A 24,232-nucleotide genomic window follows, 5' to 3' on the forward strand; every position below is an offset into this window, starting at 1 on the left:
GGAAAATGCAAATATAGAAAGGAGTTTGAAGGAGTGGAGAAATATTATTAGTGTGTCTAGTTGATGATTACCTTTTTTTCTAGTTATTTATTTTAGTAATAATTTCAATATAATATTTTGGCTAAATTGTACAAAATTTACATGTAATTTCATTAAATTGCATCAAATCTCCAATACTTTTAAAATTGTGTGAAATTCCTTCGTGGTTTCATAAACTCTGTGTCTAACCTCTCGACCGTTCTTATTTAATGGTATTTTACCTAAATGCGCTCAAATTACGAATAAATATTAGAATCTTAATTTCTAAACCCTGAAATTACAAATATATTCATTTTTCTTATATTCGGACTAAAAAAATAGTAAATATACTTAAAAATAGTTATTTTTCTCAGGTTTTAAGAGTTTATTTTTACTATTTTGTATGCTAAATATAAGAAAAATAAATATATTTGTAATTTTAGGAGTTTAGAAATTGAGATTATAAAATTTATTCGCAGTTTGAGCGCATTTATGTCAAATGCCGTTAAATAAGGACCGCCAAGAGGGTTAGACACAGAGTTTATGAAACCACGATGGAATTTGACGTAATTTTAGAAGTATAAAAAGTTTGGCGCAATTTCGTGAAACCAAAGGTGAATTTTATGCAATTTAATTTAATATTTTTGGAGAAAACTCATGCTTACTAAAAAAAATTGAAAAAAACCACAAAAACGATTCATCAATATATTTAGCCAGAGCATTTATAACATGACCCAAATAAGTTAACTAGTATAATTTTATAAAATAATAATGAAAATTAAATAATAGAAAAATGAAAAAAAAATGTTATAAGTAAACACACGTGTATTTCTCAATTTTCACTTCTCTTAATAGATATCTACATGATAACAAGAAAACACATATTAATAAATCACTTACACTATTTTTTTAAAAAAAAGTTTTAGTAAAAAATTATATTCTATTTATTGGAAAAAATTATATAAGTTTGGTTTAACACATAAATTAGAAATAATTATACTATAATAATAAAGTAGAGTAGTTAAAAATAGGGTAAATTATATAACACATCCTTGTGTTTTACTAAAAATGCACAAAATACTCTGTGTTTTATTTATTGCGTAAAACCCCTTGTATTAATGGAAAGTTTGCATCAAACACCCTCCTTGTTTAAAATTGATGTTTGATTTGAAATAAATATCTAAATTACGTAAGTTTTATACAAATAAAAAGCGTTTGAATAAAATAAATAAATAAATAATTGATCAATCATTTATAATTTTTATAAAAATCAGAAAATAATTTGTCTACAAAAACTATAAAATAAAGGATTAATAAATTATTTGTTTATTTATTTAATGCAAAAAAAATATTTATAAAACTTGCGTAATTTATGCATTTATTTAAAACTAAATATCAGTTTTGGACAAGAATGGTGTTTCGTGCAAACTTTACATTAACACAAGAGAGTTTTACGCAATAAATAAAACACATGGTGTTTTGTGCATTTTTACTAAAATAGAAGGGGGTGTTATATAATTTACCCATAAAATTATTATAAAAACATTTATTAATTAGACAATATAAAAATAGTGAAGTAAATAGGTAATATATAATGGAAAATTTGTTATTATTTTTTAAAATGTGAGTAATAAAATTATAAGTGTATAAGATTAACGAATTACATAATTTTGGTGAATGAACAGAGTATATATTTGTTTTTTGGTATGTTTTTTATTATAAAAAGACAAAATCTTAGTAGTTATTACTATATATTTTTATCAATATTTGTATTTAAATATTTGGTCATATGTTTCAATGACTGAAAAAATAATTATAAAAATTTTAATAATAGGAAATGATTATGGGTTAAATATATAATTAGAGAAAAGGTGGCGGAGATATTTAGGTTAACTACCAAATCGCACCTAAGTAGGTTCATAATTGACACTTAATAATTTTATATCTACTCATTGTCACCATTTTTGGGGCAGTCGCTTTATTATTATTATTATTATTTTTTTTTTTTAAGGTTATAATTATCACTTTTTATATTATACAATTAGTATAATTTCTTATAAGAATATACTTCATCGGTAATTTAATTTGATATAAATTTTAATTAAAATGGACTATAATTATTATTTTTTGTCTTTTAGAATAATGCTTTTTTTAAAAAAAACAAAAATGAATAAAAAATGAATTTTTTTTTATATTTTATAAAAAATCTAAAAATAAAAATTTAATAAATTTAAATAACATAAGAATCATTATTTATTTATTTTTTAATTTAAAATTACATACAATTCAATATTTTAAGACAAAATATAAAACAAAACTTACAAAATATAATATAATTTCGTCGTAGAAAAAATAAATATACATTTTTATTTTTATTTTTTTTAAGGTTCAGCGTGGAAGTTCGCTAGTGTAACTTGTTTTACTGGACTTAGATTGTAGGCTATTACGTTCAGCTGGGTATTTAACCAGAGTACTGGCTACAGATTTCTACGTCATAAGAAAATATATAATTTTTTTTTTTTAGATTCGACTGGAGGTTTACTCAAAATGTATTCGAGAATAAGGCGATAGGTTTTTATGTCATGAAAGAATATTTTGTTCTACATATACACTCCCTTTGTCCACTTAATAAATTTCACATTTTTTTTTTATGTTAATATTTAAATATTAATTATTATATTAAAATATAATATAAAAGAAATTATATAGAAATTTGCTTACCACAAAAAAAAATATGCATAATTACACCGGAAGGCCCGAGGGAATTTTTTAGCAATATATATGCATATATACATATGTATATATGGGCAAGTTTATAAGGATCATTAGAGAGGATGGGCTAATAATAGTATGATGGGGCTCTTTGAATCAATCCGGGGGTAAATTATATAACACTCCCGTGTGTTTTAGGAAAAATATACAAAATATCCTGTATTTTATTTATTGCATAAAATCTTCTTGTATTAATGTAAAATTTGCACGAAACACCCCAATTGTTCAAAATTGAAGTTCGGTTCTAAATAAAGACATAAATTATACAAGTTTTATAAAAATAAAAAATGTAAATATCTTAAATAATTTTTTTGAATAAAATAAATAAATAAATTATTGATCAATTAATTAATTATTTATTTATTCGAAAAAATTATTTAACATATTTATATTTTTTATTTATATAAAATTTGCATAGTTTAGGTCTTTATTTAGAACCGAACATCAATTTTGGACAATGAATGTGTTTTATGCAAATTTTACATTAACACAAGGGAGTTTCATGCAATAAATAAAATATAAGATAATTTGTGCATTTTTACTAAAAGACAATGAAGTGTTATATAATTTACCCATCAATTGGGTGGGTCCCCAAATTATTGTCACGATAGGGTATTTATTATTATTATTATTACATCATAGGTGGTATTGTTATTGTTTATATATATACATTATATCTAAATTATTATTTAACTAAATTTAAAACTTAAAAAAAGGATTAAGGGTTAATTTAGTTTAATTTGAAATTGAATTTTTTAATTTAAATTTCAATTTAAATAATATTTTGGATATTTTGATATAATATTTGTAAAGAAAAATGATTTATTTATTATGATTTGTATAAGTGGTGTTGATTTTGGTTGGAGTCAAAACCAAATAGTTTAGTTTTGTGTCTTTAATTTTATTTTTTGAATTAATTGGATTATTGGAGCTCTTTGTCATTATTATTATTATTTTTTCTTTCATACTAATTATTTTATATTTTTAAAATATTATATCAACTACTATTAATATTTTAAAAAATAAATTTAACCAAGTTTGACTCAATGGATAGGTTTTAGTCAATCACAATCCAATTGAATAAATAGTTTTTAGCCAACTATAACCCAATAAATTTTAGGCCCAATAAATAGTTTATAGTCAACCACAACCTAATAAATAATATTCTCTCCGTCCCATAACAAAGTATTCATTTTCTTTATTTTAATCCGTCCCATAACAAAGTATTCATTTCCTTTTTTAGTAACTGTACTATCTACCTAACATTACAAATACCCTTACAATTTACAATATATTACACAAATGTCATTACCTTTATATCACACATACTAAAAAGGTTATATTAGTCATTTCTACTATATCTCAATATAATACTAATATTTCTAAAACTACATGCAAAAAGCAAATAGATACTTAATTCCGGCATGGAGGGATTGATAATAAAGTAGCTAACTGTATGACTAGACAAATAAGCATATACTACTACACAAAAAATAAGATTGGAACAAACCATATTTAATCTTAAATTTTCAATAAATACATAGAAAATTAGGTAAATTATTTTTCATAAAATAGTCTTAAAATAATCCTGTAAGTGAAAATGTTCCGCATATTTGGTCTCCCATTGCCGAAAATGCATGCGTATTTAACAAAAATAAAAAATTACTTCCTCCGTTCACATTGAAAGTAAACATTTACTTTTGGCGTGATATTTAAGAAATAATAGTATTTTAATTATAATAAATAGTTAAAAGTAATGTAATAACATTTTCACAATAATCTAATTCTTATTTCTTCCTTCTAATTTAGATCGTTATGACTTATTCGGCGATCAAAATATAAATAAAATATTACATTCATAGAATTTAAATTACATAAAACAAATTGCATACAAATAAAATAAAATTACATTGATAAAATAAAATTGCATAAAATATTAAAATACACTAATCTAATACGGAGGAATATCGACATTTCTATCTCCACCAATATCACTAAAATATTGAGAAAATATATTCGAAGAAGATTGTGGATTTGATTTCTGAAATTCCATTGTTCTTTTATGTAAAATTTCATCTTTCTTGAGCTGGTAGTAACTACGCTGAGCAGGATCAGAAATAGCATTCGAGTCCATATTCATAATTTTTTCCTCGCGTGCCATTCTCTTAAATGCTAATTTTTCTCGTTCCAGTTGCAAAAATTCTTGCCTGTGCAAATTTGATTTTTGTAGTATTTCCAAAACCATTGAATTTTGCTCTTTAACTTCACTAACATGAGCATTTTCTTTATCTTTATTTTTCTTTTGCTGTTTTGCTTTTTTCACCCCCATGGGCGCGCTCATATGAAGACCCACCAACGTTATAATTTAAATTTAATTCACTCTCATCATCGTCTAATTTAACAGAAAATGATGAATTTCCAAGAGATTTAAAAGCAGTGTTATCCGACGATGATGATACATGAGTGAAATTATTTTTTCAAGGTATTTTATATGGGTTTCTAGCTTCATTGTGATCATTAAATTTTTCAAAATATTTTAACAAATTCCAAACATGATCAAATTTAAAAACTTTTCTAAAGCTTGCATCTTCCTTCATTAGTATCTCCTTAGTTTGATTTAACTGCAAACAATATTTTAAAATTACAAATAGAACTTTCAAGCTATATATATTAACAATAAATTTAAGAAATAACTTACAATATCCATCTCTGAAGCTCCACTGGGTTTTAAAATTTTTACTTTCTTGATACAAGCAAGTAACTTTCGAACAGCTTTCTTCATGGCTTGGATCCGATTTTGTACAGACCTTGCACTACGTATCTCCCAATCAGGATTTTTAGTTTCTTTGTATGCATCAGTGATTCGATTCCAAAATTGATCCCTGGATTGCTGCCTTCCGCTAATTGGATTTTGCAAGATATCTAAATAAGGCATAGCAACACATCTTCATCATGACTATAACCACCACCTCGGATAGACATTTCGAGAAGAAATTTTGATAAACTTTTGTTATATTAGAATGAGAAGTTAGTGATTTTGGTGCAATAATTCAAATAGTAGAAAGATATATTTATAGACAAATTTTTTATAGATATCAAATCTTATCCATTATGAAATTTAATTTCAAACGTTCATTTAGATTTCACAACACCCTAGACATTAGATCAAAACACTTTTTTGACCAATCTCAATTATTTATATTATATTTGACTATATATATACATATTATAACAACCTACTCATTTATATCAAAAGCAATCTGAACCGTTCATTTGGATTTCATCCGTTGAATTGGATATCTATATTATTCAATCAATTATTATATATTATAAATTATAAAAATTCATTTATCCATGTCACAGTAATCATGAGCGTTCGTTTGGATTTTATTTACATTTCATCCGTTGGATTAGATATCTATATTATCCAATCAATTATTATATATTATAAATTATAAAAATTCATTTATCTACGTCAAAGCAATCATGAGCGTTCATTTGGATTTCATCTTCATTTCATTCGTTGGATTTTGGATATCTATATTATCCAATCAATTATTATATATTATAAATTACTCCCTCCGTCCCACATAATTTGTCCCTATTTTCTATTTTCGTCTGTCTCACATAACTTGTCATTTCTATTTTTGGAAATATAATAATGCACTTTAATCGCATTTTAAATTTTATAATTTTTTTAATTTTAATTAAACTATTTACTTATTTTAATCTTAATCTATAATTATTTTTACTAAATAATAATTATTTTTACTAATACACTTCTTAATTATTTACTAATTATATTTTACCTAAATTCTCGTGTCTACAGTAATACACCCATATTATATGGGACGAAGGGAGTATAAAAATACATTTATCCATGTCCGAGCAATCATGGACATTCGTTTGGATTTCATCTTCATTTTATCCGTTGGATTGGGTATCTATATTATCCAATCAATTATTATATATTATAAATTATAAAATCAATTTATCCATATCCAAGCAATCATGATCGTTCATTTGGATTTCATCTTCATTTTATCCGTTGGATGGATATCTATATTATCCAAATATTTTTCATATATTTATATTTTATCTAAAATTTCTATTATATGAATATGTGGACATTCAACGAAGGTTTATTCATCAAACTTATACACTTATCACAACAATATTATTTCTTCAGCATGAGTATCTCTTCATCGTCAAATGATGAAGAAGTGAGTAGAATTTTCATAGAATCCTTTCAAGAGTATGAAGCAGCAATCTCCATATTGATGCAAAACAATGCTTATTTGGAACAGTTACTCAATCCATCTCAATCAACCCATCGAGGCTCTATCCCAGGTCATCGAGTAATTAATCGTGATCGTGAAAGTTCAGAACGTAATTTATATAATGATTATTTTTCAAATAATCCTTTATATAATGAACAAATGTTTTGTCGATGATTTCGAATGTCTCGAAGTCTGTTTCTTTGTATTGTTGATGCGGTTAAAGATCATGATCCGTATTTCAACAACGGAGAGATGGTCTTGGTAGACTTGGCTAGTCAACCTTACAAAAAGTAACTGCTGTTTTTCGGGTGTTAGCATATGGTGTACCTACAGATTCAACTGATAAGTACATTAAAATTGGTGAATCAACAAAAATTGAAAATGTTAAGATATTTTGTCGTGCCGTTGTTGAAATTTTTTCAACTGAATATTTTTCACATCTTAATGCTAATGATATTGCAAGGTTGCTTCATATTGGAGAATCTCGTGATTTTTTAGGTATATTAGACAATTTAGATCGCATGCATTGAAAGTGGAAAAATCGCGCTACGGCTTTCGCAAGTTAATATGCAGGTCGTAGAGGATCACCAACTATTATTCTTGAAATTGTGACTGATTATGAACTTGGATTTGACATGCATATTTTGGCATGCCAGGTTCCAAATGACATTCATGTTTTAAAATCTTCGCACTTGTTTTCAAATCTTGCTCTAGGTATTGCTCCTCTGCACATTGTACCCTTCAAGGGAAAAAATATTTAGTTGATGGTATTTATCCTAAGTAGGATACTATTGTGCAAACTATTCATGATCTACGAAGTCCAAAAAAAGACTTTTTGCACAGAAACAAGAGTCCTGTAGAAAAGATGTTGAACGTGCTTTCGGAGTTCTACAATCACGTTGGCATATAATTGCTGGAGCTGTTCGATTTTGGCAAAAAAATGTTCTGCATGATATTATCATTGCTTGCATTATTATGCATAATATGATAATAGAAGATGAACAAGATCTCAGTGCACCTAACAGAGAAGTTTTAGAAACACCACCTCCATCCGTGGAAATGACAACCGATGAAACCATCCAACTTCAACAATTTCTTGCCCGACATAGACAAATTAGAGACAAAGATGCTCATTTTGCACTCCGTAATGATTTAATAAAGCATATATGAGAGCAATATAGTAACTCCACTGAAAAAATATGTCGTATTTTATTTGAACTATTATTGTAATGTATATTTTTGTAATAAATTGTTATAAAATAATAATATTATGTTATCTTTGTTTAATTATTATATCATTTTTGTCTTGATAGCTATTAATTATTTATTTAAAATTATTTATTTGTAATAGTTATTAATTATAAATATTGATTTTTATATATGTAATTTTTAAATAAAATATAAATTACATGCCTATGGATCTAATGTAAAAATAAATTAAAGTGGGGGTATAATTTATAAATATGAAAAATTATATAAAATAATATAAAAGAGAAATATATAGAAAATATACTTTTTGGAATAAAAATTGAAATTTTTAGTTGGGAGTAAAATTACTAGATCAACTGCTTTTTTTTATTATTATTATTGTAGCAACTAAAAAATGGGGTGGAGAGTTGGAGATAGACTAAATTTAAGCACATAAATGAATCTAAAGAAATTAACACATAGAAGAATAAGAAGACGTCATCAGAAAATACAGACTTGATATATATATATATATATATATAAATAAATAAATTACCTTCTCTGTTGCAGGCATAGACGACCACTGCAGTTCTTGCTTTCCACGGCATCTGCATCTCCCTGGATCGGATTAGCATAAGTAGCTTCAGATGAAATTCCTTTGATCACAAAACGATATGCTGTACAGTTAATTGACAAAGATTACTGTGTGTTTGTTCGAGGGATTTGTTTGGATTTCCACTATTCATCCTATTTTTTTCCTCCAAAAATATTAAATCAAACACCTATTTTTCATTTTTTATATTATATTAAAAATCAATTTTACCTTCAAAACATCACATCAACACCTATTTATATCACATCATACAACTATTCAAATTCAAAATTTTTCCTATTTAAATCTCAATTCAAAATCTAAACCCTCAAACAAACACACCCTTAATGTATTAATAAACAATTCAAACGCAAGCCAACATACTTCAATATCAACACCAAAAAAACACATAGGAAATTACTCTGTTTTGCCAATTATTAACTCCTAAGCATTTAATAATTTATACGTGCTAAAGGATAGGGGTGAGCACGGTTGGTTCGGTTATTTGCAAATATACAGATATATTTGATAATCGAACCAAATCAAACAAATACCCGAAATCGAAAACCATATTCGAATAAAAAATTTCTATTTAACCGAAAATATTTGTAATATTTGCAAATAATGTTTTTGAGTAACCGAAAAACCATATATTTGTACTTAATAATGTTTAACCGAAAATATTTGTAATATTTGCAAATATTTCCATATTCGAACCAAAAAATTCTGTTTAACCAAAAATATTTGTAATAATTAAAATTTTAATAAAATGAAAAATATTTGCAAATATTTCAACTATCCGAACCGAAACCAAGTATAATTATTAATATAAAATTTAAAATATCATAATATAAATATATTCAGTTCGGTTAACCGAACCGAAAAAAAATATCAAAATCAAAATCAAACTGAATCGAACAAATATCAAATATGCAGTATTTGTGTATGAACCGAATTTGATCGGTTAAGTACACTACTTTTTCATGATCATTCAATATTATTAAGTAACTAGCCAAATTATTTTTATGTTTTTGAGTAACACCATCTGCTAAGTTCATGTTACAGTATCTTTAAATGAAGCTAAGATTGAAACTGGGATACATGTCCTGGAATTGCTAAATCTAAGTATCATGCTCAAACAATTTAACCATCACATATACACCAAAATATCTACACTTGGAAAGAAAAACTAATGAAGCAGGTGACTCTAAAATCAAACACTTCTAATATGAAGGACTCATATGATATTAGAGCTAACTTGCAGGATTATTTTGCCAATATATGACAGACATACACACAACTAGTAAGTTCAAAGTTTAGCTTCTATTAAAATTATCATTCCTCATCCACATCTAACACTACTTTCCATTCAAACCATCACAATCGGTACCTATTTCCATTCCAAAATTAATCCAAAATAGAAATTAATCCCCAATATGATATTAGAGCTAACTTACAGGACATACAACATACACAATTAGTGAAGTTCAAAGTTTGGCTTCTATTGAGAACATCACATCTAACCTCTATTATCCATTCAAAATAATTCAACATTAAAAAATAATCCCCTAAAGTCAAAACCTCAAGTAAGCACACCCTAAACATTGTCTCCTAATCATTTTGAAGTTTCTTTTGATCACTAATTTACTTGGCCTGGATCCAATTTTCATGGGGTGGGGTATGAGTTTTGTTATTTAAAACATGCCTGTGAATCATCAGAACTATCTGAGGAACCTCCAATCCCTCTGCTGGAAGTGATGATCCATCCTCCACCCCTGGAACAGGGAGCTTCTCTGATGTTGTTGGTATGGAGGATTTGGATCAAGACTCTTGAGACTTTGCAGAAAAAACCCTTCCTGCAAGAGAGCACTGAATACACTACACATTTCCAAGAAATGTAATTTCATGCTTTCCTAATTTAAACACAACATAAGAACACAAAAGCAAAACAAAGAAATCATAAAAAGATGAAACAATAATATTCCATACCACCAGATTATTCCAATTGTGCATCTTTCTTCAGAAAATTCAGCCATCGTAATTCATTGTAACCCGCCTAAATTCCAATTCACTGTGATCAGTGAAGCTTTATAATCTTCATTTGACACATTCGGACCTTTCAATTGTTACAAAAGCATTTGCAAAAACAATCACTCCAAAAACACCATTAGAACAAAAAAAACAACAAAATACAAAAGGTTTGAGCTCGACCACAAACTATTTGTCAATTTGATCAGTGTCGCGCACCAGTTGCCTCGATGGAAGCACAATTGCAGCCACTGGATTGTTCGGGAAGCCCCCGCCCTCATCTATTATCAATCGGAAGTCTCCAACATACAACTTGCCATGGTGACCGCTCACAACAATCGTTGGTGTTTTAGACAACTCCTATCGAAGAAAGAAACAAACATAAGAACATAGCAGAGAATAAAATTCACACAAATGATTGTTTAGATACAATGAAAAACATCATAGCAAGTTATGAATTTTTTTTAAAAAAAAAAAAAAGGAACAAGAACTTAGAACTAATAGATCTAAAATTAAGACAAGTAATTTTAATGGGATAGAAGATACACAAATTGCTAAAAAAAATTGTAGTAAATTGTGTATTCAACTGTAAGAATCTGACTACGGCTACAACTAGAATAGAGACAAGTAGTTCTAATAGGATCAAAGAGATACAAAATGCTAAAAGATAAGTAGTAAAAGAAATATCAGTAGACATTTTAGATGAATCAAAAAATTTATAGTAAGTTGAGAAATCAAAGGTAAGAATTGAGAACAAATAGACTTAAAATTGAGACTAGTCCTAATGGGATCAGAAACATTCAAATTGCTAAAGAAACACAGAAACATAGTGGAAAAAAAATAAAAAATAAAAAATCCCTGCAACGTCTAGATAATCTAAAAATTTATAGTAAGTTGTGAAATCAAAAGCAAGAATTGAGAACTGATAAGGCTAAAATTGAGACAATTACTTCTAATGTAATTGAAATTTCTAGTTACGGACAAGCATATGACCTTCGGTATGTCCCAGACATTTCTTCGTCCGCTAAGTGATTCAACCTTGGGGATTTTAGTGTTCTTGGCTTTAAGATAGTTCATCTGCTCGTCAACGCTCCTGCTCATCTCTAACCCGGCATGGACAGCTATCAATTTACATTTTTTTAACCCGTCTTTGGTTTCCATGTAGACATCATCCTACCAATTCGAAAAAATTTAAAAAACTTCTTGAAATATTTTGTGAGATTATATACTATAGTTGCGGCTATATAGTAAGAAAAAATGCAGAGAGAGCACAAACCAATATGTCTATCAAAAAAGCCCTGATCACAAACACCAATGATGTCTTAACGCAAACAATGTACAAGAAGAATTTTTTAACTCTTTAAAAATAAGACAAGAAAAATGGTATATATATATATACCTCTTCATGTACCCAAACCAAATTTGAAAGAAACTTCTTATGCTCATCCGGAACAGCTTTCCTCAAATCTGTGAAAAATGACAATAAGATCATTTATGAAAGTATACATCAAATAGTTGTGAATTTCGAAGCGCAATTGCATACAAAATAATGAGAACTTACAAATTAAGTTTAGAATATGTTCAAAATTACAATATACAAAAATTCTATAAATTCATCTCAATATTACCATCCTAACTAACATAAAGTATGAGGCTAAACATAACAAAATGTGTAAGACGTTTCCAAACCAAATTTTTTAGTATCCAGCCCGCATAGTTTCTCGCAAAAATATATTATTATCTTACAAAATATCACATCAAACTACTATTTATAATTCCAGGAAAATTATATTAGCAAAAAAATTGGATTTCGACTATTTAGAAAAATCGTTCATAAAAGTTAATCAGACTTAAAATTTCATAAATAATTTTCTTTGTCATCATTACACTAGTCTACGACTCTAAAAAAATATTATAGTAATATATCCACTCCAATTGCCATTGCCACGACCCACGAGCACCAAAATGGAATGGCAGTCGTCCTATCAATAGTCCCTATAATCATCAAACACTAGCATGAATTCATCTGGTACTTCGCCTTTGTCTTTTTGAATTTCTTTTCATATTCTTTGTTCAAATTAAAGAAAAAAACAAAACATTAATAAACACCTAAAAATCACTCACACATAACTATTTTTTGGCCTCTAAAAATTCAAACCAAGAAAAAGAACACATCAAACAAGAAATCCCAATTCTCACAAACACGCCAAAATGAATCTGCATCAACATGACCACAAACTCCAAGAATCAAAGCAACAGACAATGGGTAAATAAAAGATTAAATTATATCGCACCCGCTATATTTTTTTGTGAAAATTAACAAAACATTCAGTGTTTCGATTATTGCATAAAACATCCTTTTGTTGGCATTAAATTCTTCGAATACTCTTTTAGTCCAAAATTTCTTAACTATGATTGGAGGACAAAAACAAATTAATATTATCTTTTTTTATTTCTTTTATTAATAGATGTTTGGTTATATTAAAAAGTTCACAATAATTATTTCTAACCAATACGATGCCATCAACATAACAGGCCTATGATTCGAATTCGTTCATACTTTTCGAACAAAAACAGTTCCTAGAAAACACAAAATTGACAATATATATATACCAGGAGAGGCATGGGGCACTCCATAGGATTGAAATGTAGGACCGGCATCGTAAATGGAGCCCTTGTATTCAGTACCCTTGGCGTGATTGAACCCACTCATCTTCCCCGCCCACCTCCTACCCTGCAAATATGCGAATCGTATTTAATATTAAAATTTTCATATAGCATTTGATTAATAGTCGAATCGAATCGAATTCGAATCTATCAAATTTTTTAAGAATTTGAAAGTACGTACCTGCAAGTGCATATTCTGATAGCCTTCTCCTCTGTACCATCCTTCTCTCGCCTCGTTCATCTGGAACTCCGTCCATGTCTGCCGGAAATGCGAGCCGTCCGGCGGGGTCGGAAGAATCCCGAGAAATGCGGCGAAGGCGAAGTCGTGGTTGCCGCAGAGGAAGACGTGGGACTGATTAGGGTATTTGGAGGGCAGGGAAATGAGGAAATCGAGGACTTGGTTGGTGTGGGGCCCTCTGTCGCAATAATCCCCCAGGAAAATTACTAAGGCCTTGTGGAAGAGAGATGGGCCTATGGCGGATTCGAGATTGGACCAGAGGTTTTGGAGCTTGGTGATGTAGCCATGGATGTCGCCTATGCAGCACACCACTCTTGCCTCCTCCTTCATCTCCTTTTCTTCTTCTTCCGCCATGTTTGAATCTGCTTCAGATGTGATTGTGTCTGTGTGTGTATGTGTGGTTTAAATATAAGGCTGTCTTCGAAGAAAGATATATAACCTTTCGTCTTCTGCCTTTTTCTTGAGAAATGAAAAGACAAATAACTTTACATGCATTCTTAATGCGGTTAAATGAAACAAAAAAAAAACTCTATTCTTTTCAATAAAAAAATTGACATGTATGGAGGAGACAAATAGATAAGATAATACGAGCTCTGTTCTAAATTATACTTATGATTTTACTCATTTTGTCCCTTTTGAATAGGGATTTTAATTTTGCAAATAGATTAAAAAAATAATAATATTTTATTAAATAAATTTTTTTGATTTTTTTTCATTTAAATTTTTATTTAAAATAATTTTAGGTGTAATAGTATATTTGTAATTTAAATAAAAATTAAAGATATTTTGGTATTAACTTATAATTATTTTTTCTAAAATTAAAAAAGAATATTTTAAAATGCACGTAAAAAATGGTAAAAATATTTTGAATTAGGATGAAAGTGATATTTATTTGGAATAAAGTTATTTAGATGACAATTTATTTAGACTACAATTAGCAAGTAAGTATTATTTTATTATTTTTTATATAAATAATATTTTATAATATCAATTAAATAACTAATTTTAAATATAAATAAAGATATTTATTTATTAAAAAAAATTAAATAAAAAATAATTAATTTAATTTAATAAAGCAATTATAATACTCCATCCGACTCACATAATTTGTCCATATTTTCTATTTTTGTCCGTCCCATATAATTTGTCTTTTCTTTTTTTAGAAAATTAATTATATACTTTAATCATATTTTAAAATTTAAAAGTTAATTTTTTTTAATCTTAATTAAACTATTTAGTTATTTTAATTTTAATCTATAATTATTTTTATTAAATGATAATTATTTTTAATTATACATTTCTTAATTGCTTATTAATTATATTTTACCTAAATTTTTGTATTTACAGTAATAGACCCATATTACATAGGATGGTGGGAGTAATAAAGATAAGGTGCAATTATAAAAATTTTAATCTAATCATATTTTATATAAAATTGCCAAAACAAATGACTTCTAAAAGTCTTTCGTCTTACTTTCCTCAATAAGATGAAGACATAGGGTTTTTTTTTTTTTTTTATAAGTTTGGAAAAAAAAATTGGTTTGAGTTTGGTATGAAAATAATGTTTAATAAGATATTTTGTGAAAAAATAAATATATATATATATTTTTCAAAAAATATAGAAAACTCGACTAAAAAAACATACTCATAAATTAAACATTGTGATAAATATGATGGGTCTGTATTTTATTTATTTATTATTCTTTGAAGAATAAAGAGTTTGTGAACAATTTTTTAAAAATATATTTTTAAAAAAAATTAATATATCATCACACACATTATTGTTATATATTACTTATACAACTTTTTATATTTTATATAAAAAAATATATTTTTTAAAAATATTTCACTAAGCAAACAAACTCAAAATAAATTCAAATAATAATATTACTAATTTTTCAATGTAAAATATTAAATTAAATATTTAGTTTATTTTTTATATTATATTAAAAAATAATTTAATATTTAAAATATTATATCAATATTTATTTATATTATATTAGATAATTCTTTAAATTTAAATTTTATTATTTAAAATTTAAGTTTCTATTTATTTTTTATTTTTGTAAAAAAATAAATTATTTTAAATTAAAATAGTATTTATTATTTTTCTCATTTAAAAATATCAAATAAATATTTATTTTTACTTTTAATACTCCTTTCATCTCGAATCAAATAACTAAAAGTTTAATTAATTAATAATATTAAATTATGATATTATTTTATTATATTTTTATATACTTAATATATTATTAGTAATTTTAATATATATGATTTAAATAAATTTAGAATATATATTTAAATATTTTAAATATTATATTTCACTAAAACACTAACTATCGACTATTAGAAAACAATCAAAATGTGACCATATCAAAAGATTGATACCAAATTGCATGGAACATTTGAAACACGGGAATGAAAAATTCAATTTATGCACAAAAGAATCATTGATATTGCAAAGAGGGTCAAATTACTAGGGATGGCAGACCCAACCCGAAGAAATATATATGGACCCAAGATTCAGCTCAGACCCGGATCCGACCCGAAACTACCCGATTGGACCCGACAGATTCGATAGTTTCAGAATTTTAAATATAAACAGGACTCGTACCTAGATCCGCCTAAATAATTATCTACTTTTTTTTCAAACAATTATAAAATAATAACAATAAACAATGAGCAACAACAACAGTAATAATTCAATCCAAAAAAAAAAAAATATTGCATATTATAATTTATAATAACCAAACATGTAATCTTTTGTGCATTCATCGTAAAAAATTTAAACATATTAACACAAGTCATCAATCACAATGTAAAATAATAACAATCTTCATTGTTCATCGCCATCTTCTTCTTCATCGTCAAATGCTTTTGAGCGTCCAGAAGTCAAATTGCCATCTAAAATAATAAATTAACAAATAATATAAGTTTTACAATATAATACAATATAAATATATTAATTAAAAATATATTAAAATTAACTTACAATTTGCTTTATTCCATAACCAATGTTGAGCACATACTAATGCTTCCAAAGTAGAAGGATTAAATCTACTACGATGGGGTTAATAATTTTTCCACTATTATTGAACGTAGATTCGGAAGCAACCATAGAAACCGGAATAGCCAAAATATCATCTGCCATCTTCTGTAAGTAAGGGTACTTGACTCCATTCGTCTTCCACCAACCTAATATATCAAAATTTTGTGTCTTCGGTAAAAAGCTTTCTTCCAAAAAAATATCCAACTCCAACATCGTAGAAATCTTAGAAGAATCATTCATACTTGCCACAAATTGATCGTATTTCTTCAATGGATCTAGATCAAATGCATCACCAGAAACAACATTGCGAGTCATCGCATCCCCAAAATCCAACATACCAACATCAACCACCGAGCTCATATCCGTAGAAGACGTGGCTCTAGATTGGTAATTAATCAACAAATCATAACAATTTTGACGAACTTAATTAACTTTGATCTCAGCTTCATAACTTAACAAATAAATAAGTAAAATTACACAATAACTTACCCTTATACAAAAAACAACAGTGCTTAATGATGGAAAATTGAGTTGGAGAATGGATTAGACAAAGAAAAGGAAAAAAATCGACCAAGAACTTGCCGTGATGGTGTCCTGCCTGCGTGAAAATAAATTCGAAGAGGGGCTGCGTGAGAATAAAAGAGGGGGGGTGCTGCTGCTAGGTTTTGTGATGAGAAATACAATATAATTCAGTTTTTTTTTTTTTTTTTAATTACATGGCGGGTCGGGTTCGGGTCCGGGTCAGGTCCATGCTCAGACCCTAGACCCGACCCGACCCTTAATTTAATTTTTTTTTTTATCCGGACCCAGACTGGACCCTAGACCCGCCGAATATTTGGACCCGACCCCAAATGTCATCCCTACAAATTACAGCCTAGTTATTCCAAAATGAGTGATGCGATGTCGACGATTGATAAAGCCAATAATGCCTATCCGATCACAATCAATAAGTAAGAAAAGAGTGTCATCGCATAAAGCACCTTTAATCTTTAATTGCAATATAGTGAGTTCGCATGCAATTCTGAACACAAAAACAACATAGTCGAGGTAAAATATCCCAAAATCGAACATAAGTCACAAATCAAACGCCTATTATTTATCACTAATACTACACCACAAATCCACAAAATCCACAAAAGTTTCAAGATACAGAAGTTCAACAAATTAGATTTCAAGATGTAGTCCCAAATACCAATCTTGATCGAAGATTTTTTGGAAATTTAAAAATATCTTTTAAGATACAAAAAATGATATATGTATAAAATGATAATAGTGTCGTGCGTGTTCGTATAGTAACTCCAAAAAAACTTCGTCAAAAATAAAAATATCTCTTTAACTGGTGAGTCTCAGGGTCGAACTCAGAGAATATGCAAATATTCTATATTTAATTTAAAAAAAAAAAAGTGCAATGAGTTAATGCAATCGAAGAAACTGAAAAAATAAATTGCAGAAATTAAATCTAACTAAAAAGCGATAAAATATACGTATCTCGAAAAGGATGAAGCGAGACGTTTGTGTTTGACTTTTTGCGTTCCTTAATGGCTAGATTTCTATGGATGAAATGTGCGGGATGACGATGGCGTGATAGCGAAAAATATATGTATAATTGCAGGACGTCAAGGAGGAATGAGCGTGATCACATTTGCTCGCTTAAGCCGACTCTCGACTCGGTTGGTACTTGACCTTAGGGGGTTTTCAACGAGGTTTCAGCGACACCCGGAGAAGAACATTATAAGCAAGAAACTCTACTGTCACTAGAAATTTATGTGACCCAATAGACCACCGCCTATGCCCCATGAATTATTCTTTCAATCGTTCCGCTAGTGGCTCTACCCCTCTTATACCTCTCTTTAATCGAAATCGAATTCAAAACAGCAACTAAGAAGGTCGACAAGGCTCCCGCGTACTTAGTTACGTTGAACTACCCGGAATCTATTTGTGATGCGAAACAGGGCTAAAATAGTCGATTCTTCTATCACCTTTCCACAACCTTGTCAAAATCTAACTTGAACAATTCAAATCGAACATGAAATTTTTGGGTTAAGGTGAGGTGGAGAAATATGATAGGAATTTTACTAACTAAAATACTATGTTGTAAAAGAAAATAAGGAGAAAATCAGTTTGTTTGCGACACAAAACCGAAAATCTCGTATTATTAAATTAGATAAAAGTATTGGAGAAAAGAAATGAAGAAAAATAGAATGATGGATAGTGTATATTATCATATATATGGTGTATGTGGTGTATATATATATGTATGTTTTAGAGGGGATATTTATAGGAGGAAAAGCTTCTAGAAGCTTCGCGGATACAACCGTCCATAAATAACTGCCTCTAAAAATAGCTACTAACTCTCTCTAAAAATAACCATAAATAACTAACTTTAAAACTAGTTACTAACTACCTCTAAAAATAGCTACTAATATAACTACTAATAACTACCTAGGGATGACATACCGTACCGTACCGAAAATACCGGTCAATACTGATACTATACCGAACTTTTCGGTATGACGAAAATACATACCGGTACTGTACCGAAAGTTTCAATATACCAAATTTCGGTATACCGAAATTTTCGGTACGGTACCGGTATATACCGTTTATACCAAAAATTTTAATTTCGGTACGATACCGGTATATACCGCTTATACCGGAAATTTTGATTTCGGTAGATACCGATATATACCGAAAATATAATTTTAGATTTCAAAATAATTTTAAAAATTAATAAATATCACTATTCTCCACCACAAAAATATTATGAAAAAATCAATAAATTTTCAATAGTTTACATATTTTTTGTTATGATTTAAAAAAATATTAATAATTAAATTATTTAATAAAAATAATATCGGTATGGTATCATACTAAAATACCAAATTTTCCGAAAATTCATACCGATATCGTACCGAAGTTTTCGGTACGATATCCATACCGTACCGAAATTTTTGGTATACCAAAATTTTCGGTATTTTCGACACGATACGGTACGATGAGTCGGTATTTCGGTATGTTCGGTAAATTTCTCCATCCCTGTAACTACCTATTTTCTAGAAGGTTACACAAAATAGCCAAAAATTGGCCAAGTGATGATGCAAGAATTAAATATGAGAGCTGAGAGGGTGCAGGAATAAATGCAAGAACTGGGGGTGCAGAGCAGTAAATGCAGACAATAATTGCAGCGAGAATTAATGCAACCGCCGCTCACTTCCCGTGTAGCCGTCGCTTAGATTTCGTGTCAGCTGTCGCTTCGCTCACTTCCATTCATGGCCTTCTGCGCTCATAAATACAGCCGCCATTCACGGATTAATGGACATAGAATTCCGCTTCGCTCAAATTTCCGTGCAGCTGCCATCACTTTCCGCGCGGCTTACTTTTGTGCAACCGCCGCTCAGATTTTGCCGTCGCTCACTTTTGTGCAGCCGCCGTTCACTTTCCGCAGCGGCCGCTATTCAGATTCCGCGCTCTCTCACTTTTTTGCAGCCGCCGCTTGAATTCCGTGTAGCGTTTGATTTTGACTTTTCGCAGGTTGACTTTTTTGCGTTAACTGTTGACTTCGCGTCGGTGACTGTTTTTCGCTCCTGAAGCCAATTTTTTGTTTTTTAAAGCCAATTTTGACTTCCAAACCAGTTTTCAAGCATTATTTTATTGGTATAAATAGTAAACACCTTAGAAATATTTATTTAAATAAATAATACTTATTAAATGAAATTAATTTAGACAAAATGTAAGACTACAATAGCATATAACTAATTCCTAAAAATATAATTCAAAAAACACATCAATTTATTTAATTTATACACCAAAATAATTATAAATTACACCTAAAAATTAATAAATTAATATTTTGCACACAAAATGAAATGAATATAATTATTAAAATATATTAATAAAAATAATACCAAATTTTGATATAAATAATTAAGTAATTAAATAAAAATTAACTATAAAATATGACAAAATGAAGGGCGTCATGCGATAAACCACCTTCAATCTTTAACTGCAATACAGTGAGTTCGCATCCAATCCTGGACACAAAAACAACAGAGTCGAGGTAGAATATTCCAAAATCGAACATACGTCACAAATCAAAGGCCCCTATTACTTATCAGTACCACTGCACCACAAATCCGCAAAAGTTTCTAGACACAGAAGTTCAGCAAATTAGATTTCAAGCTGTAGTCCCAAATACCAATCTCAATATCAATAATCCAAGCCAATCTATCCCAACAATAAAAATTGAAAGCATTCGAAACAAGGGACATAAGGACATTACTCAATACCAAAGGAGGTGAAAATTTGGGATCGTCCGGGGGGGGGGGAGGGGGACTGCGGCGCGGAGGTGGACTAATGCTTCGCGCGGACGGTCAGTTGAGGTAGAAGCAACAGCGTGGTGGTCGGCTGTGGAGGTGCGCGGAAGAAGAGAGGGTGTCAGTGTGGGCGTCGCTGGTCGTAGGTGCTACGCACAGGAGGAAGTCGGAGGTCTGGGTGGCGGCTGGATGCAGTCGTTCGGTTCGGCGTCTGGACAGAGGGCGGACGCGGCAGCTGTCATCGCATCGCTGCTGTCCGCAGTCTGTTGTGCGGTTGAACGCGAGAAGAAGAAGAAGAAGACAGAGAGGCGGTTCGGGTTTGGGTCTGAATGGTTTAGGATTTAATTTAAGGTTAATATTAGAATTGGGGTTAAAGAAATAGGCAGGCATACAGTGTGACAGGTAGGTAGTGATTAATCATGCCCGTGACTAAACATATCTTTCGTTCTGAAAATTGGATGATGGTTGGGAAATGGCATGTTATGATCTATATTTTTCTTTAAAAAAACAAAACCAAAATTCTCCAAGAGATTTCTCTGAAGAAGGGAAAAAAAATAATCCAAATCAAATATAGCCGATGATTAAAAATAAAACAAAAAATTAAAGAAAACAAAAGAGATAAAACTAGAAAATTTTGGTTGTTTTCTAAGAAACATATTTCTTTAATGTCTTTGGCAAGACGTAGTTTCCATCTTAGCCATTGAGTAGGTATCTGAACCGTCTTACCTACTTCAGTTTTTGTCTTTTACTATCAAGTTTAAAATGATGATTACTCACAAAAATTTCTCTGCAAGATTTATATTATCATTTAAGTGAATAGACTCTAACTGATTCGACGGTGGCTTCGATTTTATGTCCAGAATAGATTTATCATTCGGTTCGAGGATTCCCTACATATTTTTGTCAATAACATTCACACTGCTCAAGATGTTAGATTTTTCAAGACATTTCATAGGAAAATATTAAATTTCACTCATTCACCATCAAATTTCATAGAAAGTATACTATGTTTCACATCAATTTTAGTTTGTGCGGTGCACATAAATGGTCTTCCTAGTAAAATCGGTGCAGGATTTGGAGAATTATCATCATCCATATCGAGCACATAAAAATCAACCAGAAAAATTAATTTGTTAACTTGTACTAGGACATCTTCAATAATTTCTTCAGGGTAAACATTTGTCATATCAGCTAATTGTATAATAATTTCAGTTTTCTTTAACAACCCAATATTCAAAGACTTATAAATGGATTTAGGCATCACATTAATTGCGGCTCCTAAATCTAACATTGCTCGTTTAATCTCCAACTTACCTATTTTACAAGGAACCGAGAACATACTTAGATCTCCACATTTAGGAGGAAGCCTACGTTGTAAAATGACATATACGCTCTCGCCAGCAATAATGCATTCATCTTCTCGTAGTCTCTTCTTGTTAGCATAAAGATCCTTCAGAAATTTTGCATACTTTGGCACTTGCTTGATCACATCCAGCAGGGGTATGTTCAATTTCATCTTTCGAAACATCTTCATCATCTTCTTATTTTTGTCATCCTTCTTTGGTTTCACCAACCTGCAAGGTAACGGTGCAACGTTAGTTTTAAGATGAGTAGGTGTTTCAGAAGTTACCTTGTCTGATGTTTCATTGGCGGCTTGCTCTACTTCGTTCTCAATGTCATCCTCATTCTTGTCATTTGGAGCTTCAGTTTTTGATACTTCTGAATCTTCATCATTTTGTATAACAATTGAACTCACATCCTCGAATTGGCGTCGGGTTGTGAGGGCAATCTACCTTTTTCTCTCGACATAATCTCGCACATCTCATTCACTATTTGACTTACTTGTTCTTCCAAGCTCCTTATGTTATTCCGAATTTCCTGTTGAAATTGCAACATGTTAGACGTCATATTTTCATCATATCCTCTAAGGAATTACTCGGAACCGCTTGAAGAGGTTGTGGAGGATAGTTAGATGCTAAGAATCCTCTCGAATGATCTCCAAAGTTAGCTTGTTGATTCCCATATTTCAAATTTGAGTGATCTCTCCATCCTGAATTGTAGGTGTTCGAGTGGAGATCGTATGCTTTAGGGACAAATCCTGTAGCATTGACATCTATTTCTTGACTCAATATGGGACAAGTATCAGTTGGATGTTCTTGACTTGTGCAGATCCCACAGGCCTGAAATTGTGTCTTCCCTGCAACAAATTTTCGAACAAATGAAGTCAGTTCAGTCAATTGTTGTTGTATAGAACTCACCTCGCTTGTGTCTTTAACTGCTACAACTTCTCTTTGGTCCAAAATGTTGTGAATTCATTGCTATATCATGAAGTAAATCCCATGCCTTTCTAGATGTTTTGTTCATCAAGGCTCTTCCACTTTCCGCGTCTATGATTCTCATGTCGATGGAAATCAAACCTTCATAGAAATATTGAATCAGTAATTGTACGGGGATTTGATGATGGGGACAACTAATAAGTAAAGTATGAAAATGGTCTCAATATTCAAATAAAGACTCCCATGTATGTTGTGTGATTCTGCATCTCTCTTTCCTCGTTATCGCAGCTCGTGAGACGAGAAAGTACTTCTCGAAAAACTTTATCTTCATGTCAGTCCATGTAGTGACACTTCCGGCAGGTAGATTGAATAACCAATCTTTTGCTGCGTCTTTCAATGAGAAGGGAAAAACACGAATCTTGATTTGATCTTTTTTTACTCCTAGTGGCTTCATACTTGTGCAGACGACATTAAATTCTTGAAGATGCTTATGTGGCTCTTCTCCTGACAACTCATGAAAAGAAAGCAACAAGTGTATTAGTCCTGATTTTAATTCAAAGGCATTGTTACCGTCTACCGTCGGGTATGTGATGAAAACATGTTGTTGGGTCAAGTTAGAAGCTGCCAGCTCCCTTAGTGTAGTTTGATCAATCTCTTCTTCTAGATCGATCTCGTCAGAACTAAAATCGCTAGATGATTCTGAAGCTAAATCTTTTTGGCGACGCTCCCTAGTTTCTTTTCTCAATCGACGCGTAATCTTCTCAATTTCGGGGCCAAAACTCAAGATTCTTGTGTGATCAGATCTTGACAT

The 24,232-nt window shown here is 29.7% G+C and overlaps 4 protein-coding genes across 8 annotated transcripts; all 4 read right to left on the bottom strand.

Annotated features, from left to right (window-relative positions):
* Positions 1-4,741: 4,741 nt before the first annotated feature.
* On the bottom strand, positions 4,742-5,119 carry LOC127250849 (uncharacterized). The gene has a single exon (XM_051274275.1). The coding sequence runs from the start codon at positions 5,117-5,119 to the stop codon at positions 4,742-4,744; it is 378 nt and encodes a 125-aa protein (XP_051130232.1).
* Positions 5,120-5,353: 234 nt separating this feature from the next.
* Positions 5,354-10,977, bottom strand: LOC127251117 (uncharacterized). Of its 4 annotated transcripts, none has more exons than XM_051274705.1 (4): positions 10,840-10,977; positions 10,556-10,706; positions 8,815-8,876; positions 5,357-5,712 (listed from the first exon to the last, which is right to left on the bottom strand). In XM_051274705.1, the coding sequence occupies exons 1-4, from the start codon at positions 10,884-10,886 to the stop codon at positions 5,691-5,693; spliced, it is 282 nt and encodes a 93-aa protein (XP_051130662.1). In that variant the 5' UTR covers positions 10,887-10,977; the 3' UTR covers positions 5,357-5,690. The 4 variants fall into 4 exon arrangements, with proteins under 4 accessions (XP_051130661.1, XP_051130662.1, XP_051130663.1 ...); XM_051274706.1 differs by lacking the exon at positions 5,357-5,712 and adding an exon at positions 6,969-7,397; XM_051274703.1 differs by lacking the exon at positions 5,357-5,712 and adding an exon at positions 7,415-8,015.
* On the bottom strand, positions 10,811-14,237 carry LOC127251116 (tyrosine-protein phosphatase RLPH2-like). Of its 2 annotated transcripts, none has more exons than XM_051274700.1 (6): positions 13,727-14,237; positions 13,492-13,612; positions 12,278-12,345; positions 11,872-12,051; positions 11,098-11,238; positions 10,811-10,966 (listed from the first exon to the last, which is right to left on the bottom strand). In XM_051274700.1, the coding sequence occupies exons 1-6, from the start codon at positions 14,135-14,137 to the stop codon at positions 10,928-10,930; spliced, it is 960 nt and encodes a 319-aa protein (XP_051130657.1). In that variant the 5' UTR covers positions 14,138-14,237; the 3' UTR covers positions 10,811-10,927. The 2 variants fall into 2 exon arrangements, with proteins under 2 accessions (XP_051130657.1, XP_051130658.1); XM_051274701.1 differs by having other exon boundaries at positions 11,062-11,238; positions 13,727-14,236.
* A 7,681-nt stretch (positions 14,238-21,918) lies between these two features.
* LOC127250850 (uncharacterized) lies at positions 21,919-24,232 on the bottom strand. The gene is made up of 7 exons (XM_051274276.1): positions 23,992-24,232; positions 23,730-23,925; positions 23,431-23,615; positions 23,089-23,342; positions 22,939-23,023; positions 22,536-22,870; positions 21,919-22,035 (listed from the first exon to the last, which is right to left on the bottom strand). The coding sequence occupies exons 1-7, from the start codon at positions 24,230-24,232 to the stop codon at positions 21,919-21,921; spliced, it is 1,413 nt and encodes a 470-aa protein (XP_051130233.1).

The sequence above is a fragment of the Andrographis paniculata genome, unplaced genomic scaffold, assembly GCF_009805555.1.
Source record: "Andrographis paniculata isolate CXL003 unplaced genomic scaffold, ASM980555v1 Contig38END, whole genome shotgun sequence".
NCBI lineage: Eukaryota > Viridiplantae > Streptophyta > Magnoliopsida > Lamiales > Acanthaceae > Andrographis > Andrographis paniculata.

What these genes read in the sequence shown, in the direction of transcription:
- LOC127250850 (XM_051274276.1), bottom strand. Translation starts at nt 24,232, where the DNA reads ATGTCAAGATCTGATCACACAAGAATCTTGAGTTTTGGCCCCGAAATT. An exon ending in ACATTTTGGACCAAAGAGAA is followed by an intron (nt 23,343 to 23,430) that starts GTTGTAGCAGTT and finishes AATTTGTTGCAG; the next exon opens with GGAAGACACAATTTCAGGCC. An exon ending in CTCCACAACCTCTTCAAGCG is followed by an intron (nt 23,024 to 23,088) that starts GTTCCGAGTAAT and finishes CAATTTCAACAG; the next exon opens with GAAATTCGGAATAACATAAG.
- LOC127251116 (XM_051274700.1), bottom strand. Translation starts at nt 14,137, where the DNA reads ATGGCGGAAGAAGAAGAAAAGGAGATGAAGGAGGAGGCAAGAGTGGTG. An exon ending in ATGTCTGGGACATACCGAAG is followed by an intron (nt 11,239 to 11,871) that starts GTCATATGCTTG and finishes TTTCTTCGATAG; the next exon opens with GAGTTGTCTAAAACACCAAC. An exon ending in TGCTTCCATCGAGGCAACTG is followed by an intron (nt 10,967 to 11,097) that starts GTGCGCGACACT and finishes AACAATTGAAAG; the next exon opens with GTCCGAATGTGTCAAATGAA.
- LOC127251117 (XM_051274703.1), bottom strand. Translation starts at nt 10,886, where the DNA reads ATGGCTGAATTTTCTGAAGAAAGATGCACAATTGGAATAATCTGGTG. An exon ending in ACAATTGGAATAATCTGGTG is followed by an intron (nt 10,707 to 10,839) that starts GTATGGAATATT and finishes GCTCTCTTGCAG; the next exon opens with GAAGGGTTTTTTCTGCAAAG. An exon ending in ATAGTTCTGATGATTCACAG is followed by an intron (nt 8,877 to 10,555) that starts GCATGTTTTAAA and finishes AATCCGATCCAG; the next exon opens with GGAGATGCAGATGCCGTGGA.
- LOC127250849 (XM_051274275.1), bottom strand. Translation starts at nt 5,119, where the DNA reads ATGGGGGTGAAAAAAGCAAAACAGCAAAAGAAAAATAAAGATAAAGAA.